The following is a 16,361-nucleotide window of genomic DNA, read 5'->3' as shown; positions in this document are numbered from 1 at the left end:
GGTTTGCCGGAGAAATTTGATCCAAAGACGAAGTTCTCTAGCTTAGGATGCTAAAATCTCTAGGTTTCCTCCTCCTTTGCCCTACTAGACGCCTTCCAGGGTTCCTCTCCTCCTCAACTCTCAATCCACTCCATTGTCTGTTCAAAATGACAAAAAAATTCATGTTTTCCCTTATAAAACGTGTTGTCCGCCACCCCTACAATAACGTCCCATCGAATCACGATTATTTCGAAATTATCACGTTTTTTTTTTTAAGTTATCGCGATAATTTCACCGATTTTTGGTTTAAAAAAAAACAAAACAAAACAAAAACAAAAACAAAAAAACGTAGTAATCGGGCGAATTTATTGGGAATTTGAAAAAATCACAATTTTTTCATGTTATCGTGATTTTCGCAACATTGCTTCTATCTCTATTGCAATTTTAAATATATGTCACTGAAATGTGTTATTCTTTAGGTGCCACTATGAAAAGCTAATAGTAGATGCAAAAGCATAAACAAGTATTTCCTCACTAGTCAACAAGCAGTGGAAACTCCTATCTGATTCTACTTTATGAACAACTTACAAAGTTACAACCTATTCAATGAATCATTAACACTCTCAGAAGTGAGAAAAGTATAAGCAGATAAACTAAGATTTTACTAATAGCAAATTAACTAAAATTTAGTTAATAAAGAACATAACACTCAATGAGATTCAAACAAACGGTTTACAAGAATAATTCATTATGCATCTCCTGGTTCCAAGTTATTCATTTTTTAGGACTGACATTCCTGCTCTAAAAAGGTAACATAAGATAATTTTGTTGATGTCTAACAAATGACCAAAAAAAGTAGATCAATGGGACTAAAAGACCACAATATGTGTAACACAAAATGGAAGTGCAAGAGTAACTCCAACAACAGTGTTAACATCAATAGAAAACATCCAAGACCTAGGAAACAAGCCATTAAAAAGATAAGAAACTAGCCCGAGAAAGAGAATGACAGAGACATGACAAGAAATGGTACACGGGTGAAAACTCCATTGCAATATGGAACTAGAAGCTTTGGACACCAGAAAAGGGAGAGACGATAAAGAACCTCAGATGCAAAAACAAGTAAGCTCTACCTTACATACTTTGACCCATCATTCAATAAACCTACCTGATAAAACACCACGTCAGCAAATAACAACCTTTGCCAGAGAAAGTGGAAGGATTGAAAGAAAAACAACAATAGACAGAGAATATAATTACCTTTTTGAACATAACTGAATATTGATTATTCACACAAGTGCCTTCAGGAAATATGAGAAGAGGGTTGTTGTCAGGACCTTCTATGTGCTGTTTAATCCTGCAAAACATAATGACTAGCAATTTTTGTATCTTCGATCATTTTGGAGCCATTTTGATTTGCAAGATGTTTCAGATATTAAAACAAGCGAATTATATTTATGAAAGATATGTACTTACTTTTCAGAGACAATATGCCGATCCTTGGCTTCTGTTCGATTAAACCAAATACAGCCCAAGCTCTCCAAGATTGTACTTTGCAAGAGGCCTACATTTATCATTGAAGGTTTTAGCATACCAAACCAATATCCAAATTAAGCAAAAATGTATTCCTTGTAGACAAATAACATCATCTATAAGCAAAAGATAATGACAAAGAACATTTATAACATCTCAGCTGCTCTCAGAAGACACTCCAATCTTACCAACCCATCCAGGGTGCTTCTGCATAATCACCGCAAAAGCTGTCATTTGTTCCAAAATTATGAAGTCAATCATGGAAGTGTGGTTGGCTACAAACACCTGACTTAAAGCGCAGATATTATAAATTACAAACAATTATATCAGTGAAACCAGGGATATTCAAGTTTAAAGGCTATAAAAAGCAAAATATAGCAGCCAAATGATTGCCCAAGATATTTAAAATTCACACATTTACCTGCCTTGGACGGACACTAGGTCGTGGTCCATGGTACTTAACTACCCCGGTCCATGAAGCAACAAATACACTGCATATGAACTCCACCAAAATTCTCTAAAGAGAAAGCATGAAAATCAAAATCAATGCATGCTTGCCAAAAACACACAATAAGAAATATATAAACATGAATTCCATTATCATAAGTCTTCACAAAAGGTTGATGGTATGCAAACTTTATGATACCTTATTAAACATGTCAATCACATTGATATTCACATTTTAAGTGGGTAATTTAGACATGACAAAAATTGAGAAATAAAATGTACAAAAAAGCTTTAATAACCAGTAATGCTCCCCTGTGGTTGTGGAACTCTAATTACAAAGCATGTCATATGGTTTTCTTCAAAACCTCATGACTGAAGGATTTCAAAAGCTCGGGCAGCAATCAGTAACCTGGGTCTCTACAACCTCCAGTTATTTTTTCAGTGAAATATTAAAATATGATGCTTGCCTGTATTATATAGTCATGTAAAAATCTTGCACAATTTTTAAAGGGTTTGGCTTATTATGGTTGAAATCACACTACCATATTCATAATACTCCCGATGTATTTTTAGCCAGAGTGCAGATCTAAAATCATGACTACATGGCAATTATTCTGACCTAGAAAATGAGAATTATGTTAAGGTTTGTATTCAGGCTGTTTAAAAAATATATATTTTACCCAAAAAATATTTCTAAAGAGTGTTCTCTTCTTAAGGCTAATTGTATAAAGCAATATAAATGTTGCAATGTAATTTACTGTGCCTTGATGTTAAAATCATATGAATGTGGGGTATGCAGTAATCTTGCAAGATAGGTTATGCCGTATGTCTTGAGAAACCAGAAAACATAAAATTAAACAAGAAACTGGTTCAGAATGAGATTAGAGAATTCTCAGGATTCGTAGAAATAAACATTTTAAGGTTTTTGAGGGTTTATATATATATAGTCATCAAACAGAAAATATTGCAAATCATTCGAAATTCAAATTTCTACTAGTATTAACATGTTAATTTTTCAATGTTCTATGTTGTAACAATCACTTAGACAATTTCTTCTCACAGTAGCAATCACTTTTCCAATTAAATTTCAGTCACCCAATGACAGTAAGCAATTGGAGATAGAACAATAAACAATATGCACAATAGAAGACAGCCAAAGATCAAATGAGACACAGATTTAGGTCAAAGACCAGGGGAAAACCCACTAGGGGGAAAACCCCCAACTAGATTCTTCTCCTATTAGAGGTTCATCAAATGTTCATCAAAGAGACACATTGTCCAAATACATCAACAACTAGTCAAAGATCAAAGCCTTGACCAACCAAGTCAACCAATCAGTATCAAATCAAATATGAACATAAAAGTCAAATCTGGTCAAATACCAGTTCTGCAATTTTCAGTCAAGTCAACAGTGGTCAACGCAGCCCTAACCAGTCCACGGTCAATGATCAAATCAGCTCCAAAAGATTCAGTCAACCAGTCAAAGAATGCGGCTTCTTTTGCTCAGTCAAACTCTGTCAAAACAGTACAAAAATTGTGCCCACAAATTCTGGTCAAAGTGCCCAGTAAATTGTCGTGAGAAAATAAATCTAGCTAGTATTAGAAATTTAACATGGTATCAGAGCTATTTAGAAGACTCTAAAAGAGAGATCTTAGATCATGAGGTTTTGCAACAAAGAGTCTTGCTTTCTGCTGCAGCAAAATTATTTCTAAACATTTTGCAGTTGGGTTTTGTGGTCGTGGTTGATCTGCAAAGATGGCATCATTAAACAGTTTGAGATATGAAGGCAAGTTGGATGGGGTATCAAATTTCAGCCTCTGGAAGGAACGAATTACCTAGATTTTGAAGATGAATGGTCTATGGAATTTAGTAAACAGAGATGCGAAGATTCCTTCAGATCTAATACAAGCAGCAAAACATAGAATCAAGGATATGAAAGCGAGTTGCATAATTCTAGATGGTGTGAGGGATCATATAATTCCTCACATATCAGGGAAGGATACCAGTAGACAGATGTGGGTAGCTCTAACCGGTCTTTATCAGAGTACAAACGAGAACAGAAAAATGGTGTTGCAAGAAAAGTTAAACAGTATTAAAATGGGCAGATCTGAAACCGTGACTTCCTATCTCACAAGGGTCCAGCAGGCTCGTGATGAGCTTGCAGCTGTGGGGGAAACTGTGCATAACACAAAGCTTGTCAAAGTTGCTTTGAAGGGGTGCGTGAAGCAATGCTCCACTTTTAAGGACAGGATTCTTACTTGTCAATAGCTTCCTGATCGGAGCCAACAATGGGACGACTTCACTCAGAAGGAGATCTGCGAAAATTCATTAACCAGAGGACAGCGAAAGCAAGGTGAGGAGAAGGAAAAAGTTGCTCTTGCTACACAAGCAAAAAAGGGCAAAGTGAAGGCCAAGTAGAACTGGAGTGGGGAAGCATCTTTACAGCGCAAGAAGGAAAAGGACATGAGCAAAGTTAATTGCTTTGCTTGTCATAAGCTCAGGCATTTTGCCAATCAATGTCCTAACAAAAAGAAGGACAATGGTAAAACTGCTACAACAGCTACTGCACAGATGAAGGTGGCAAGAAAGTTCGATAAAACCTTTTCCCTAGTATCTTGCCTTTCTAGAATCGTCACGAGAGGTGTCTAGTTCGTGGACAGTGGAGTATCTCGTCACATGACGAGATCGTGGGACTTATTCACCAGCATGACCAAGGAGCCCGAAGTTGAAAATGTGGAGCTTGGTCACAAGGCCAAGTATGCAATTGAGAGAATTAGGAGTATCGAATTCCAGATGGACTCAAGTGGCATCATGGAAGTGAACGAAGTGCTATATGTATCTGGTCAGGAGAAGAATCTCCTTTCAGTTTCAGCGATCGAAAACAGAGGATTGGAGGTCATCTTTATAGAAGGTGCAGTGGTTGTTGGGCCAAAAGGGACCGATTTCATCAAGAAGCGGGTGATTGGTAGGAGGGAGAGAGACCTCTATCTGTTGAGAGGACAGCCAGTGAAGGCTTTCATCCATGAGAGTGACAACCAGAGCGAGATTTGGCATAAGAGGATGGGACACCTATGTTGATTTTGGGTAGCATCGGATGTGCCCTAGCCACGAAATATGGTGGAAAGGCTAAGGCACATGAGATCTCCAATACCCAGAAAGGGTTTGGGCAGATTCTAAACAGTTTGGGAGATCTTAAAATAATTAATATTTTTAATGGAGTCCCTAAGTCTAAACTTGGGGAAATTAAAATATTAATGTGAATTAATATAAAACTGTGTTAAAATGGTCCAAAAGTCATGGATCAAGCCATACCTAATCTTAGCTATTGATTAGGGACTTAATCTCGGCCGTTGATTTGTCAATGAGATAAGTATAAGAGGAGGCTTGAGGGTCACTTGGAGAACACACCAACAGATCAAGATTTCGACTTTTTGGGGCTGGGTTTGTTGAGAAAGTTGAGAGAGTGATCTAGAGTTGCAGCTGAAGGGCAGTGAATACAGAAGCAGAGAGGCAGAGATAGTGCCGAGAGGATCAGTGCAGCAACCAGGAACGCTGACGCAGAGGGCAGAAGCCGGAACTGTCAGGAACACCCAGAACTGTCGGGAACAGCCAGAACTACCGGGAACAGCTGGAACTGCAGGGAACTACCAGAACCACTGGGAACGCTGACGCAGAGGGCAGAAGCCAAAACTATCGAGAACAATCGAATCTGTCGGGAACTGTCGGAACTGCCGGGAAAGCTAACGCAGAGGGCAAAAGTCGGAACTACTGGGAACAGCCGAAATTGCCAGGAAAGCTGACGCAGAAGGCAGAAGCCGGAACTGTCGGGAATAGCCGAAACTGTCAGGAACAGTCGGAACTGCTAGGAACAACCAGAAATGTCGGGAACTGCCAAAACTACCGGGAAAGCTGACGTAGACGGCAGAAGAGGCTTACACAGTCCCTAGAGGCTGACGTTGGGGTTTTTCGTGGGGCAGATTGGAGCTGAGGAGCTGGAAAAGTGTTTATCCGGGGTTTCAGCCGCAACATCTATATCCGAAGGAGAGATACTACTACCGAGATTTTTCTCTATTGGGTGAGCTGGATTTAGCACCCAGATTGTATTCTGAAACTGCTTAATAAATCAAACCCTCAGATAATTGCACTGTTTTCCCGCATTGGGTTTTTCTGGGGACATTAGTCCAAAAATAATGGTGTCATTTGTGTGCTTGTTTCTGTTTCCTTCAGTTGATGATATGTAATGTGTTGAGTGTGTACTTGTGTTTATTTTTAGTATTTACATGGTAAATAACTTGTTAATTAATCAGAACAAATAGGAAGGAATAAACCAGAAAGTACATGGAGGGTTTCTAACTGTTAGACTTAGAAACTTCAACAACCTACACCACAAAGCTCTTCCAACGCTGCAGAGGATGGCTACTAGTTTTCCAAAGATCCGAGTGGAGCAGGATGAGGTGTGCAAAGGGTATGCCCTTGGCAAGCAAGCCAAGATTGCTTATGCTCACAATGAGACCAGGTCTAAGGGTGTGCTAGACTTGGTGCATTATGATTTATGTGGTCCTATGTCTATGACGTCGATCGCAAGGTCTATATATTTTGTGACATTCATAGATGATTATTCCAGGAAAACTTGGATCTACTTCTTGAAGACCAAGGATGACGTCTTCAATTGAATTTAGGAGTTTAAGGCTCTTGTGGAGAACCAGACAGGGAGGACGATTAAGGTGTTGAGATCATATAATGGGGACAAGAATACCTTGTTCAAATTCTAGTATTGCAATGACTAGACTAGTTTTTCACAATTGATAACTACTTTTGTTGATATAAATTGTTCCTTCTTTATACTTTAGTCAACAAGTAGCTATACATGAAAAACTTCAACCATTAATTCTTCAACAAGAGAAATAAATAGAGATCACAGTAGACAATAAGCAAGAAACAAGGGACACCAAGATTAGGCTCACAGCCGGGGAAAAACCCACAAGGGGAAAACCAGGAAAAACCCACAAGGGGAAAACCCAAAAATTCTTTCTTTATGAGAGAGATTATGTCCATCAATAGTACATCAAAATGTTCCAACAAATCCAAAATAGTCAACAATGAAATACCCAATCAAAGTCTGCTCATAGAGGTAGAGAAATTCTACTTTTGTCAATAAGTAAGGTTTGCATAAGGAGGCCAAAGTTCCCACTGTAATAACCACAAAAAGTTGCCAATGAACTGTCCAAAACTTAGGCCCAAAACCCTTGGTCAACTTCTGAAATATGTCACATCAAAAGGAGTGAGTTCTTTGCAATCTTTGTTCACAAAAGAATCAACAAAACAGAAGTATATATTATCCTAGACAGACCCAAGTCAATGTAATCAACGAGCCTTTTAAGTAGATCCAAACCAGAGTCAAAAGAACCTTCTTATCCTCTTTACACGTCTAAACAACTATGTAATAGAAGACCGAAATTATTTGTAATTATAGACCAAATTGTTGTGATTGTTGGTGTACAAAATGAATGCCAATGAACTGGTATAAATAGGCGTCATGTGAGGGCTAGTTAGCCCTAATGGGGCCGACATGAGGATCTTCAAGGAGCCAATTTGTAGGGCTTATTTGAGGCGACTTGTAGGTGACCAAAATTGATTTCTTCTTTGTGCATGCAATGAAAAGTGCCGCCCATAGCTACATTATATTTCAACACTCCCTATTAGCTAAGGAGGTAGTTTTTCATTCTCTCTAAAGATCAATCTTCCCGACCAATCCATAGGTCTCACGGCGCACAGCCTAAGGAAGAGAACACAATCCAAGCTTCTCTCTCTCAAACTCATCATAAGGAAAGATACATAGCACCCATCTCAAAGCATCTTCTTGACCACGAGGTCTCATGGCACACAGCCTAAGGGAGGAACCAACAAACCATCTCCTGGACCACAAGTTCTCCCATCGCACAACCTATTGGAGGCATCATCAATACATCTCTCGGACAACAATGTCTCACGGCACACAGCCTATAGGAGGAATCAATACATCTCCCAGACAACAATGTCGCAGGCACACAGCCTACAAGAGGAATCATCAATACATCTCTCGAACAACAATGTCTCACAGCACACTGCCTACAAGAGGAATCATCAATACATCTCCAGACAACAATGTCTCATGGCACATAGCCTACAGGAGGAAACATCAATACATCTCCTGGACAACAATGTCTCACAGCACACAACCTAGGAGGAATCATCAATACATCTATCGGACAACAATGTCTCACGGCAAACAACCTACAAAAGGAATCATCAATACATCTCCTGGACAATAATGTCTCACGGCACATAACATATAGGAGGAATCCATCAATATGATGCTATGTCATCAGTGTTCCCTCTTTAAGGGGATTCTCAGTCATTCCAATTCCTTCATATAAACATTAGCAACCTGTTCAACAATAGAAATGTAGCCATGGTACAACAACATTCAATTGTTCAATTAACTTCATCTAGGGCTTTTCTTGGAAGCAAACATCAGCAGCTATCAGCAAATAATTGTAGACCTTATCAATGCCTTCTCAGAGAGGGAAATTGTCAGTATCCATAGTCGAATCCAGCAGATAACAAGTGGCTTCTCACAGAGGAAAATGTCACTATCCATAATCGAATCCAGCAGATAACAAGTGGCTTCTCACAGAGGAAAATGTCAGTATCCATACTCGAACCTAGCAAATAATAAGTGGCTTCTCACAAAAGTAGGCATCAACAGCCATAGTAGAATCCAGCAGATAACAATCGACTTCGGCAGATAAATCAATGAACCAACCAATGAATCAACCAAGTCAACATCAAAGTGTTGCAGCTTTTATTAGGGAGATATCAATGGACCTACCATCCATTGTTCAAAGATATCACTAGGCTCATGCCAAAAGCAACTCCCTCTTGAACAAAAGTCCTCTACATAGCAGAAAGAATCACGAGTTCATCTTTAGCATATCTAAATCAACATCGGTCTTCAAAAACTTTTAGCCACCTCCATGGAAACATGCTTCAATCAAGTTGATCTTGTCTGCTCCCTCCAAGTACAAAGCCTATCACGAATCTTCCTGTCACATTGTTCTTCAGTGATTGCCACATTTTGGCAGTCTCCATTATGTTCCTGCAATCCTTACTAGGAGGCTAAAGAAGAAAAATAACAACCAAGCAAGCCACGAGACTCATAGTGAAATAATCAAGATAATATACTTATCTTTTGAGAGAGTGTGTCAACTCTCTCTTGATCTTAGCCTTCTCAGATTGACTCAATCTCATCACATCATTATAGGGAGTACACATCATTAAGGAAACCACATTATCAAGGAGTCCATGTTATCAAGGAATCCACATCATCATCAAAAGAGTTCACATCATCAACAAAGAGTTCACAGAGTCCAAGTCAGTAAGGAGTCCATATCATCATCATCATCAAGGAGTCTACATTATCATCGAGTCCATATCTTCGTCATCATCAAGAAGTTCATCTTCAAGGAGTTCAGGTTATTAGGGAGTCCACATCATCAACGAATCCATGTCATCAACGAGTCAGCATCATCAACAAATCCATGTCATCAACAAGTCAGCATCATCAATGAATCCATGTCATCAACGAGTCCACGAGTCCATGTCATCAACAAGTCCACGTTATCATTATTAACATCATCAACGAGTCCACGTCATGAACAAGTCCACATTATCATCAACAACTCTAGTCCAATTCATCGTCAATGAGTCCATGTTATCAACGAGTCCATATTATCATTATTAGCATCATCAACAAGTCCATGTCATCAGTGAATCCACATTATCATCAAGGAGTCTAGTCCAATTCATCATTAAGGATTCCACATTATCATCATCAACATCATCATCATCATCTAGAACATAAGCATCAAGGAGTTCAAATCACAATCAAGGAGTCCAATCACATCATTCACGTCATCAATGAGTCATATATCATTGTTAGCAAGGAGTACTTATCATCATCAACAAGAAGTACACATCGTCAACATGCATCATTCATCATTAAGGAGTCCACATCACCATCCTCAAGGAATCCATATCATCATCGACATCATCAAGTAGTCCATATCATCATCAAAGAGTTATCCTCATCATCATGAATCTATATCATCAATATTATCATCAATGAGTCTTTATCATCAACAAGCCTACATCCTTCTCAGCTCCCTCACAATCTTAGTCCTCTTAAGTATAGTCATTCTTTCACATCATCAAAGAGTCCATATCCTTAGAACAATTTAAAAAACAAAGCACAAAAATACTTATCTTTTCAGATCATGACAGCTCCCTCTAAATTTCTTTGCATGATTTGTCACCATATTGCAACAAGGTTCTGCTTCATTTTTCAATAAATATCAATTGGAAGCTTCAACATCATGAATATCAGGGTCCTTAAAATTTCCTCCTTCCATTATGCTCATCATCATCTTGCTTCCTTCATAGTGCATCTGAAATTTTCATTGACAAATACAACCAAACAAAATATACAAAAACAAGAGCATGATGTCAATTCTAACAATCTAGGGTTTTTAAGATTTCTCAAAAGTGTGCTTCTAGGATGTTGGGTACAAACCCTAGATATCCCATGATCTCTCCTTACAGGGATTTGAGTTTCAATGGAAACATCCAGCCCCAGGGATTTGACTTTCAAACCCTAGCCTTCATTTTCACTTCAACCCTTGCTAAGGTCTTATCACATTCCAGGTCTTACCACATTCCCTAGATTATCCTTTCAAAATTTATATCTTGCAAACCCTAAATGATATTTTCCAAGAGCTAGGGCTTCTACGATGGAACAAACCAATTATGGTTAGTGTTTTTCACTTAACTAGGGTTAATCCAAGTCCTATCTAGGGCTTGAAATTGCTAGATACCAGAACAATGTGAAGTTTATAAACCCTAGATTCAAAACATGCGGCAAAACCCAAATGCATTACATGTCATTACTTTCTCTAGTAATTATACAGACCCTTTATTCATCTTAAGCTAGACATGCATAAACAATTATACATACCATATAGACAAAGGCCACGTACCTTTGCCTTTCATGATTACTTGGAAGTTGCTACAAAGCCTTCTTCAAGATAGCAAACTTTATAAGGATAAGTCTCTCAAAATCTTGATCTCACAATCCAAAGCAATGTACAAGTATTTGTCACTTCCATTCTTATCACGATCTAAGATGCTCTTCTCAAGGTGACTAACTACTGCTCCTCTTGAATTTTGGTTAGGGTATGCAACAAATGCTACTACAGACTAAGTTGCACTGAAACGGATACGGGAACGGATACGGATACGGGGTTTGAAACGGATACGACAAATTTTCAAAATATGAGGATACGATACGGCAAGGAAACGACATGCATATATATATATATATTTCATATTACCATTCATCTTTTAGAATCTAGAATCTAGAATCTATATCTAAAAATGCATAGTCATCGTCATGAATTCAACATAAACAAATCATCATCATCAATTCAGCATAAAAATTGTCATCATCATTAGTGATTATTATAACATTCAACATATTATCATCATCATTAATAATGTAATCATAAATGCAACAGCCTTTGTGCTTTCGGGTCCAACTCCTTCAAAGAACGTGTCATGCATGGCAGATGATATCTATCTTCCTTGCATGACAATTAAAAGGTCCATGGGATCATTGGGATATTCCATCAAGACCTATCTGAACATTTCAATCTTCTCAATGTCAGCTTGGTCTTGTGACTATATGCAAGCACAAGATTGGCTAGAGAAGATTTGTTATATTGGAGGGATTTATGAAATCAAAAGCAAAATCAATGACAATTAACAAAACCTTAACCAAAATGAAAATTAATCGCTCAAATAAATCTCTTTACGAAGACATTCATCAAACCCCTTTATTTGCATTTTTGAACATTTATCTTTTTTTTAGTAAGAATTTTTGATAAATATATGGAGTGTTGTTGTTTCTAAAGATTTAGAAAAGATTTTATGAGACTCTGTTTATAGTGAGTTTATTTGCAAATCTGATTTCTTCATTTTTATTATTTATTTATGGCTATGCAAATTTTCAAGCTTTTTAACATTTTAAGGGTGGATTCTGATCACAATTTTCGTGGATCCGTTTTACCGAAAATGGATCCAAAAAAATTTAAATCCCATGGAAACGTATCCAATTCCAAATCTAAAGTTTCCGATTTTTTGAAACGGCACAAAAACGTTTTTACAGTGTTTCGGACAAGAATCGTATCCGTTTATGTATCGGAAATGGGGATCCGCGTTTCTGGGAAATTCTTCAGGAGTTTCCGGTAACTTAGACTACAGATCCTCAAACTAGACTTCCATTACAGCGTCGTGCTTCAAACGAACTTTGAATGGGATACCACAATCCTTCTTCACATCGTTATCTTTTAGCAAGAGGTTTGGTACCTCTATCAATTCTTTAGAACTTCTGAAGTTTATATAGTACCTTTGGCTTTCTTGGTTAGGACTTTTAGCAGTCACTGAAATTCTTTTATAATAGGCCTAAAATGCCTCTAATTACTATGGTCTAGATCACTATACATGGTGTTTTTCTTCGTTGGCTAGAATGGTTGCTACTAGTCCACAAAACTTGTAATTACAGGTCTCATTCTTCCTCGTACGTGTGTACAAGACCTGTTACCCACCACCTTGTGGGTGATATCCCCAGTAGAAATTTTTCTCCATGATGGGCCTCAGCAAGCACACCCTTGATGCCTCCTACTAGCTTGTTGTGCCTTTTCTTTGCCACCTGAACTAGCCATGTGGTTCCTCGCCCACCTGTATTGATTGTATGTTTGAAAGTGGGCCTCACAAATCTAATGGTATGACTTGTCATTTGATAATTGAGTATTGAGTTTACTTAACATGGATACCTCTGGGTATGGATTGATGAAGGGATTTGGCGGAAAGAGTGGGCTTAGTTTGTACTCTTGTCTCCTTGATCTCTTTTGGTTGTTACCCTTGGATCTCAGTCCCGTGGGATCTCCTTTATTGGCCATTTGGTTCTAGGGTGTTACTACTTGGGAAACCCCGACTATGGGTGTGTGGTCCTGTTAAGTTTAGGTATGTTCTATGCTAGAGCAATTTATTTAAATTTTCACAGTTAGCAAGCACATCAGCATTAAGATAAACTGCAGATAGAACATAAATATAAATCGCAGAAGACAAGCCAAGACAAGAGGACACAAGATGTGGCGCGAGCCAGGGACAAACCCCACAATGTATGGGGAAACCCTTTGATCAAATCCTCTTTTATCTTCAAAGTTCAGCAGAGAAGGAGAGAGAGAGTACATTTACAACAAAATTCAATACTTTGACTTATCTAGATCTAGCATAGATCATGATGAGATCAGTTGAAGACATTCTGCTTCAACTGATTCTCAAGGTGACTCCTTCACTTATCATCGTGCTGCATCTCGTCCATTTGCTGCACCTTACTGTGTAGCACCATCATGCTGCCCATGATCATCATGCTGTCCATGATCTACATCATGTTGCCCATAATCTACATCTTCCATCATCATGATGTTTCATTCATCATCATTCATCACTTGATGAAAGGATTTACACCATGACTGTTCCGAGAGGCTGAGATGATCTTTGTACCTTCATATTAGTGTCATTGAAATCAAGTTTGCAAGATCATCTTCTATACCACCATTCACTAAGTTATGAGAGTTATATCGAGATCAAGTCATGATCTTATAACTATCATAAGACTGTAATTAATAACATATCACGGAGATAATTCCTTACCATTAACATATACATTGGTCACCAAGTATAAGTAATCATATGTATGTTAATATCCTTACAGATCTGACTGGGAGATCATCATGATCTTCTATACTAAGATCTGTCGAGAACGTGCCTCTGTTTACTCATGCGAAGATCTCAATGATTGTCTGCGTTGGAGGTGTATTTAATCCGTCAGTCCTTATATGCATCCGAGGTGGAGATATACTCTTAAGCACTTGCCCTAATGCGGATCTGCTTCTGAGTTCTGTCCCTTCTTGTTTGTGGGTCCTGGCATTTATATTCACATGAAATTTCAGAGATGAAACTTCTCTGTTAGCTTGTGAACAGGTCTTTCTTTTGACTGCGTTCTCATTTATCTGCGTATTAGTGTTATCATGTACAGCACATATGAGACTCATTGATCTGCGTATTAGTGTCAACATGTACAGCGTGAATATTGACTACGTGAATATCTCCGATGACTGCATAAACATATTTGTTATGACTGCGTGAAACCAACGTATATCATCCACAGCCGATATCATTCATTATGAGCAGTGTGTATGTACACCGTATAGGGTCCCGGATCTATGCTGCCGGATCCGTCAACAATTGCTGCGTGCCATGACTGCACCATACCCTACTGCGGATTCATTTACCTTGACAGCAGCTTCTTTACTTATTGTGGCTTCATTATCATGACCCTGTGCTTTGCGTATGAACAGCGTATATGAACAACATAGTAAGTGTCACCATGACTACGTATCAATCTTTCAGCCCTGCGTAAAGAACAGTATATATGAACAGCGTAGATATCTACATTGCCTGCTCATCGTATAGTGTTTCCAAAACAGTGCATACATTGTTCTCATGACAGCGTATACTGCGTGGATGTCTAACTGCGTAAGGTTTCCCTCTTGTGCATATATTGCTGGGCATTTCAGCGTATTAGAGTTTTCTTAATGCGGATAGGGCCTTTCCTTTGGGTGCGTATGAGTCCTCCTTTACTGCAGCCAGATCTCTGCAGCTAGGGTAACGTACAGCAGCTAGGGCATCACTTGAAGACCAGCGTATCACTCATGGTGTCTCTCTCCTTCACCAAAAACCCAGACGTGGAGAGGAGGAGACTACTCATGAAGGTGTGTTTAAATGACATAAAATCCTCATCTATTTATACTAAAAATGTAGAGGTTGAATAGACACGTCGGCTGGGCTTCTAGAGCCTACATAAGAGCTGGTCGGCTTGACTATAATTACATAAACAAAATAAATTCATATCTCCATAAATACTTATCGGAATCGGATGATCTTTGGATCAATCCTACACCTCTCGACGAGAGCGATCCAATAAAAATATCAGCTGCCATAAATAAGCCGACCCACGTGGAGTTTGGCCCTAGTTGCCAATTTGACAGGTCCCGCTCCTTTACCCGCACATACTACTCCCTTTCCACTCACTATACCCCCATTCATCATTTCTCCCACTTGGGTCCACATTCCCATTTTGGGTCCACATAGGGCTAGCCTCCCTATCCCCTTTGTCCCCACCTTGGGTCAGGCCTAGAATGATGCCCCAGAGGTTGAAGCAACTAAAAAAGAAGAAAAAGCATAATTGGCCACATTTAACAGGAAATTGTACCACAAAATGCAAAAGATGGCCGAGACAAAAATAATTAACACGTGGGCAAAAGCCGACACATGAGCTCTACCCCATTCATGGCCATCACCCTGGTTCCATATGCCCTAGATGAGCCTCCTCTATCATTCAAGAACCCATGATTGTCCCAACCCCTGAAGGGCTATGAACCGCCCTACCTCAAAAGGGGTAATCATTGTTATATAATACACATCATGCTCTTGTCCTTTAAGCCCCGAGCAGTTAATTAAAGAAAATTCATAAAAGGAAAAAGGCATATAAAGAAGGGCGGAAAAATCAACGTCGTGGCACCTCATGTACCACGACTTCTCCCTCCTATACATTATATACCCAGGTGTGGGCTTCCCCTTACCTAGCTACCCTATGCCCCATTATGTGGCCCAAGGCTGCCCCTCTCATTCCCTATTCCATCTCACCTATTTGTCACTTGCCACCCCCATTAGAAAGGTGTACCTTGGACATACTATCCCCTCTAAGGGCTGAAACCACCTAATAAGATACTTGACTAACCCCCTTTGGAGTTTGGAGACACTAGCACATGCCAAAGCCCACTACAAAAGGGCGTGCCATTATGAAGTGCCCACTTTCTTATCTAGGGTTTGTAAGCTCCTTTGCCCGAATATTTTAATGATTGATTGTACTGGAAGCCTAGGAGACGCACTAGATCTTATGCAGGATTGCAAGTGGTTTCTATTTGGGTTTGGCTTCACTATATGGGATCCTGACCCCCAAATGTCCACATTGGCACATGTAGGGTGTGCACAGAGAGCCATGGGCCTCCACATCAGCAGACAACACTCCATAGATCTTCATGGATGTTCAAATACTACTAGCAATCCACTTTTGGGACGATGGTCACATGATTGGTACACTATGCCCAGCAGGCCTCCACAGGGGCCCCACACTCTTGGCAAGTGTCCCAGCACTTGTACGATGTCATGCAACATTCAT

General features: G+C 39.1%; 1 protein-coding gene across 4 annotated transcripts in view; it reads right to left on the bottom strand.

The window, feature by feature from the left end:
- LOC149239668 (glycerol-3-phosphate acyltransferase 9-like) overlaps window positions 1–16,361 on the bottom strand; it is a 366,346-nt gene that overhangs the window by 202,454 nt on the left and 147,531 nt on the right. For all 4 annotated transcript variants that reach the window (XM_089373482.1, XM_089373481.1, XM_089373479.1 and 1 more), the window contains 4 exons: window positions 1,934–2,029; window positions 1,701–1,797; window positions 1,456–1,543; window positions 1,240–1,336 (listed from right to left, as the gene is read on the bottom strand). In XM_089373482.1, coding sequence (XP_089229608.1) covers window positions 1,240–1,336; window positions 1,456–1,543; window positions 1,701–1,797; window positions 1,934–2,029 — 378 coding nt within the window. The remainder of the gene's footprint in view (window positions 1–1,239; window positions 1,337–1,455; window positions 1,544–1,700; window positions 1,798–1,933; window positions 2,030–16,361) is intronic.

Source organism: Pinus tabuliformis, chromosome 8 (genome assembly GCF_031772625.1).
Source record: "Pinus tabuliformis cultivar Carrire ecotype Pingquan chromosome 8, CPIR1, whole genome shotgun sequence".
NCBI lineage: Eukaryota > Viridiplantae > Streptophyta > Pinopsida > Pinales > Pinaceae > Pinus > Pinus tabuliformis.
The sequence above is the reverse complement of the archived record's forward strand: the minus strand, read 5'-3'. Positions and strand labels throughout refer to the sequence as shown.